Source organism: Pinus tabuliformis, chromosome 8, assembly GCF_031772625.1.
Source record: "Pinus tabuliformis cultivar Carrire ecotype Pingquan chromosome 8, CPIR1, whole genome shotgun sequence".
Taxonomy (NCBI): Eukaryota; Viridiplantae; Streptophyta; class Pinopsida; order Pinales; family Pinaceae; genus Pinus; species Pinus tabuliformis.
The window spans coordinates 105,548,044-105,555,286 of NC_142294.1; the positions used below are offsets into that span (position 1 = coordinate 105,548,044).

The window sequence follows — 7,243 nt, forward strand, 5'->3', positions numbered from 1 at the left end:
TTCATACGCATGTACCCACCACATCTTTTCTCAGAGATACGCAACCATCACCCGAGCTATCTTATTTCCATTCTATTTGTAAGCATAGTTTAGTATTTATGATTATATCTATAAGTTGTTGCTTTTTTGTTTATGTTCGGATCACTGAAGCTAAAAAGGCTAACAACTTCATTGAGTGCATTAAACACATCCTCCTGAAGGTCCATGATATATTAGACATAACCAATTCTAAGTAACAGAAATTCCATGACCAACATCGAGTGTCGCAAAAGTTCCAGATGGGCAACAAAGTTTGGCTATATTTACGGAAGGAGCGCCTTGCTTGACCCCACTGCAAGATTTTTCCACTTTGATATGAGCCATACACAATTACCAAGGTTTTCGGTGATAATTCCTTCAAGCTCAACATCTCATTGTTCGTTAGTTTGCACCCAGTGTTCAGTGTAGACCACCTTTGGCCATACTTTCCACCATGGATTGACACATCCAACATTTTATAAAAAATAACAACAATAGAGCTAAAACGATATTGCATGGAACAAGCCACGTTTGGTTGGATCATGGACACACAAATCAAGAACACTCACCAGTGGAGGATCCAACTATATTGGGTTGTCAAAGCTCACCAAGTCCTACACCAAGGCAAGTGGCTCACTAGGGACCAAGTTGAGGTGAAGTTTCCCCATCTCATGGAGGCACTCAACACAATGGGGACCATTTCTTCTTAAGGGGGTAGGATTGATCGAGGTTGATATTGTTGGCAATCTGCCTATTCCACTTGGATCCCCAATATCATCTCTTTCAGTTGTTTCAATTTCCTTCATTGTAGCACAATTTACTATTTTTGGCAAATTTTCAGGTCCTAAACTTGTGGAGCCGTTTTGAGGCCTAAACAACGTTTTTAAGGAAAACTGAGAGACTGAAAAGCCTTCAGCCAAATTTGCAATTTTTTTTCAACCTCTTGTTTGAGAGCTTTGAAACAAGCCATTATGATAGCCAAATGGTAATCATATGCCAAAGTTACAACCCCGAGAAGTTGATGTACCAATTTGCCCAAACGAGGCCCACAGTTTTGGCGGTTCATCTCACAGGGTTAGGTTTTTGGATGTTTAGGGTTTTCCATTATTTCTCAATAATAAATAGGCCTTTGAGCCTCATTCCAACACAATTCAGAGTGATGTAGCCACCACATCTCTTCTAAGAGATAAGCTACCATTGCCCAAGCTAGTGTATTTCCATTATGTTTGTAAGCATATTTTATTATTCTATTAATGAAATGAGTTTTTATTTTTTCTACATCTTTGTATTTACAATTATATCTGTAATTTGTTGCATTTGTGTTTAAGTTCATATCACCATGACATAGTGATAACAACATATATTTTCCAACAATGAGAAAAATTGATGACAACAGTAGTAACATCATGCAATATGGAATATTCAATAGACCATAATGCAAACAATGAACCATTAGAAGCATAAAATATGCTCGCCATGAACCAACAACGTGTAGCAAACAAATGTCGGAACCAAAATTCCAATAGTAAATTGATGGAAATATGTGATAAGTTCCCCATAAATTTATTCGACACCATTACCATTACAGAGAACCATACACAATTGTGTAATTCAAAAATCACGTATACATATGTGTGTCATTCATAATAACCACATACATAATAAGAAATGTTGATTTTTATAGTCATAGCTTCCCTTAACATGCCATGTTTTTTCCTGGTGAGAGCTACTTCATCTGATGTAACATCAGTAAAAACTCAACAACATATGAAATTAGGATATGCATGCATATCCCCCCAAGATCATATTTCCTATTATGTTAGAGAAATTACGAGAGTGAAGAGGGAGGAATAATTCCTAACTTATGTCTTAGATACTGAAACGAATTACAAGGAAGAGGTTTGGTGAATAGATCTAAAACTTGTTCCTTTAAAGGAACATTTTCCAACTTGATTTTATATTCAATAACTTGCTCTCTAAGAAAATAGTATTTGATTGGGATGTGCTTAGTTGTTGAGTACATGACAAGATTTTTAGAGATATTTATGACACTATTGTTTTCACAAAGAATAGGTACACGCTGAAGACAAGTGACTTGAATTTCTTGTAATATTTGGATCAACATATTCTACCTCAGCAGTTGATAAAGATGTTAGAATTTGTTTCTTACTAAACCAAGAAACTAAGTGAGGTCCCAAATAGAATGCTTCTCCACTAGTACTTTTGTGGTCATCAACACTACATGCCTAGTATGCATCTATGTAAGCATGAATTGTAATAAATGTCTTTTTGGGATACCATAATCCAAGGCCTTGCATTATTATTCTTTCAAACAAGTGAATTAATCAAGCATATATTCAACACAACTTCAGATATTTCATATATGAACCTTGTCCTTGCTCCCTTGTGCACACTCATTCCCAATCAAATCACACATGAATAATTAATTACATTTCACACTAAGATCCTTGATCTCCTTCACCTTATATAGATTTCTCCTTTCCGAATACCATAGGAAAATTCCTTGTTAATGTTGTTTGTATTCATTGGACACAATCAAATAGATGATGTTGTCACAATATTGTGGGTGATTACCATGGTAATAGCTCCTCGTTATTATTTTCCATGGGTAGGATTTCCATACATGACTTTTTTTCATAGAACCTATGTATGTACATGACTCTTATTCACATGAGCCGCATATACTTTTTCAAACTCCACATTTTCATCTTCTCTCGCCAACGTAGTTCATCATTTCTGCAATAGTTGTCCCAATATTCTTGTTCTTTGCACTGTTCATATTATAACCAAGTTTCCATCAAGGACATTTTTTAAAGTGGTTTACCATCAAGGACAACACATTAGTGATAACTCCAACATCTAAAACCATTAGGATTTTCTACATTTTCCTTCTTTGGGGCTAATGTTAGGAAATTAGCATCTAAAGCTTTGAGGATGGTACCAGATTTATGATATTGTTCTACCACCAACAAAAAATCTTGCCCTATAGTGGCCCAACAAGCCTCAATGAATTCTATTTTAATCCCATCTAGACATAGAGCCTTGTCTCTAATTGGAATCTCTTTAACAATCCTCTCCACTTCCTCAAGGGTGATCTCATGGAATAGTGCTTTGTTCTTCTCAATAGTAACTAGACATGTAATATTCTCAATTCTACATTGGATCTCCCTTGACCTCTTGTGAGAGGATTAAATCAGAATGGCTTGATAGAAGTAGATAAGCTCTTGAGTTGTCTCTCGGTAGTCCATAATTTTTCTCCTACAAAGTTCTTGATAGAATATATATGGTTATAGTGCTTGTTTTGGAGCATAGATTAATGGAAAAAAGCAATGTTTCAATCCCCTTCTATAATGTGTCAAATGCTGAAAGTTTACCTCCACAATAACTCCTATTGATTCCTACGCTCTTTGAGATTAGCGAGGATGAGAAATTCTTCTCTTATTATTTTTTGAGATCGGCCATAAAGGATGGCTTCTCGTTGTATAGATTCCATTTTTTGTTCTAGCTTGTGTTTTTCTTTTAGGATATTCCAAAATTTGGACTTCGTCTAGCCTTTAAGTTGCCATTTAATATATATATAAGCTTGTCCATAGAGGAACCACTCAATTCAAGAACCTCTTCCCTCCATTGCTTTATATTTCCCTATAAATCGAGATGTTGTTGCTAGAACTTCTCAAAGTGAAAAGGCTTGTTGTAACGTCTAGACTGAACATTTACATGGAGACTTGTAGACGAGTCCTCCAAGTCATGACTTAAGAGGATTGCAACTTATAGAAATATAGCCCAACCTATGATAGATTCGAAGATCATAAAGGAGTCTAGTTTAGATACCACTTATTGAGCCCCTCCTCTTTTGTTATTTGAGATATAGGTTCCGTTGGTCGTGTCTAGATCAATTAGATGTAGGTTTTCCATTATTTATTGAAAAAAAATGAGTATGCATGGAGCCTTGTAATGCCTCCCCACTTCGTGTCCAACATTTTGATAAAGTTAAAATCATTGCAGAGGATCCACAGGTGGGGGATAGGAGGTTTTGCATTCGAGCAATAGATTGAGGGAAAAAAGGCTTATATTTTGGAGAGGTCGGGTTCTATACATTAGAGAGGAAACACCTCTCCCTTGAGTTAATTGACCTAAATTAAAATGTAATAATGGAAAAAGTGGAAAACATATTTACAATTTGAATCTCTTCGGTATTCTAAATGATGGAAAGTTCTACAAAATGACCTTGAGCATCTAGGGAAATTGCACAACAATCTCTACTCCATTTGCTTATAATATTGGAAATGGATTCACTAGATGATTTAGTCTCATAGATCATCATAAATGTGGTATTTCTTCACATCCATTTTTCTTTCAATAATCACTACTTGCCTCTAGAGTTAAGGCCTTCACTATTCCATGAGAGAATTTCATTTCATGGGTTACTTAAAGTTTCCAAACAATCTATAATCACCCTTGTATGCCCTTCCTTTATGAGTATATCCGAATTCCTCCTCGTGTTAAAAGATTTCTTTTTCACCCTCTTATCTTTTCCTTTATATGTGATTTTGATGCATGCCTTAGTGGCTAGGATTAGACTCCCAACAATGGAGTATTAGATTATATTGAGGTAGTTTTAACCCCGGTTGAATGGGATTTGAAGTATTTCTTGCCTATTATTTTTACCGAGTGCTTAGAAATGGAAAATGGGTAGTTTTCCTTATCCCCTTGCAATAAGGAAAAGTCATAAGATCGAATCCCTACCCAATCGACGGTGTATCTCCTTCCATGTGTGATCCAAGGGTTTTCAATAAAGTTTGCCATATCATATGAGTCACTCGACACCTTGTGCCCACTCGACCCACCAGGGAACATGAGGAGTTATGGGTTAATCACACCAATAATATCATACAAAATATCAATAACCATGTCGCAGAAAGTGCTTAAGGTTGTGACTAGTGTGAGGTTTAGAAACATAGTAAACAATGTAATATATCTATCCAAATACTTATAAATCTGCTTACCAAAACATTATTTAACATTCTTACGCCTTTAGGAAAGTTCTCTGGTATCACTTAATGCTTCCTAAGGTCTCTTTTTATAATAGCAATTCTAGTAAGGGTGTAGTGAAAATAATAACTTTTTTATATGATTGAAGAGTGTTACCTTATTATTATTATTTTATTTCTCAATATTTATTTCAAAATAAAAAATGTGGAGTCCGGCTTCTATGTATTGTGTAAATGTTAATAATATTAAAAAATATATATATCAAAATAAACTATTTATAATGAGATTTTAAATATTGAATAATGATTTTTAACTTTATAAAAATATATCCTAATTATATCTAATAATTTATAAATTTTAAAAGTTTTTATTGTAGTTAACTTTTGGTCAATAATGTTGATCAAGATCAAGTATCAGATAAAAGAAAGATAACTCCAGCCAGGTTCAACTTTGTTCAAAACTCAACATTAAATTACTCAGATGTTGTTAATTGAAGTTTATTAGAAAAGGTATTTGTCACTTTACCAGAGCTATCCAATGATAGAATATACACGCATTCTGGCTGTCTTCAACTTTGTTCAAACTCACCATTTATTGAAATTATTAGTGTAGTGTTAAACGAAATTTATTAGAAAATTAATAATCACTTTACTAAAATTATATATACGCATGATGAAAGGATATATATATTTATGCTGATGGCCCGTTCCGATCGAAATTGGTCCACCGAGTTACCTTTAATAGGAAGCTATAAATATTTAATTCATTCTCCTGGAAATTGCTCGAAACAACTAAATAGCGTTATAATATCCGAGAGTCGAGGTTTTATACCACTGATGTTCTTTACAAAAGAAAGTTAGAGCTTGGGATCAGTTAAGGAACATCTATTCTAAGAGACTGTTACTCCAAATGACTGTGAATATTGAGAACTTCTACGGAACCATCCAAGATGAAGAAATGCCAACTAAAATCACAGAATGCCATCTTAATTAGCCCATCCGGATAGAGACTTGATGGCCACGTTTCTGCTTGTGGAAGAGGCATTTCACGCACTATATTGTCACTCTGAAGAATGGCCTGCAAATGTTTCCATGCCGGAAGATACGATATTTATTTATATGAATAATTTTCTTCATCTCCATAAAACTGTAGCACAATATGATAATCTTGTTCAAATTGCTACTCGTCCAGTTTGCAAACAACAAATTGTCAAGGAGATCAGTTGGGCAGCGAGGCATGAAAAATAAGGTGGGCCTCTCCACCGTCCGTTTCCCATGTTCATTAACAGGCAGAAAAGTGCAGTTGAAGGCATTGCTAGCTTTTTGCTGCACAGGAGGCACCGATGGATCGTACACCACAATATCACTCACCCATGAGAATTTGTCTCTTAATAAAATAGCAAATGCTAACTGCATGTGGCATATTTTCACTGTTGGGCACTCGGGTACACGCTCCATCCCTCCAACGGCATAGAGAACCAGTTGTAATTGTGAATACTGTGGGTCTGCGGCTATCGCCCTTTCTATTTGTGCAACCAGTTCCGGGTGTCGAATCTGTTGCATAAAATCTCGAAAGAAGGAAGATTTCTCCAACTTTTCCATAGCCAATTGTACTTTATCGACTATTTCCTGATTTCTTTGATTATCTTTTGCATCAGACGCAGAGGTATTCTCCATAATTACGAATTCAATCTTAGACAATAACCAGGAAAACCATGAGATAATTGAATAAAACTCAAGCAACTCTCTAACATAATAGAATAATTTGATAAATCGCCTACATTCTATTTACAAAATATACATATTAATACATTACAAGACGTCTCTTAGACTTCGATAACTGTTGGCCTTCCTTGAAACTTTTAGCTTTCCAACCACCAAAAATATTCAAATTTATTTTCATCAAATTTTAAATTTATTTTAATCAAACTCTTACATATTCTGTTCTCTGTATTAATTAAAAAAAATATTTTTAAATAATATAGGTTGTTTTTTCTTTCAATATTTAGATAGATGACTCTTTAAATCATTCTAATTATCCCTGAATAATCATCTTTAAAAATAAAACTATATTTCATTGTAATTTTATTTAATATTTATAAACCTTTAGTTCCTCATATTTTCTTTGGAATCAACAATAGTAACACTACATATGTTCATTTTTTAAATCAAAACTTTTAACCATGGATCCTCAACTTTTTTATTTTCTCTCA

At 34.4% G+C, this 7,243-nt stretch overlaps 1 protein-coding gene across 1 annotated transcript; it reads right to left on the minus strand.

Moving 5' to 3' along the window:
- Window positions 1–6,083: 6,083 nt before the first annotated feature.
- LOC149234344 (protein SENSITIVITY TO RED LIGHT REDUCED 1-like) lies at window positions 6,084–6,707 on the minus strand. The gene has a single exon (XM_089368242.1). It carries the CDS (start codon window positions 6,705–6,707, stop codon window positions 6,084–6,086), a length of 624 nt encoding a protein of 207 aa, XP_089224368.1.
- Between the last annotated feature and the right edge of the window lie 536 nt (window positions 6,708–7,243).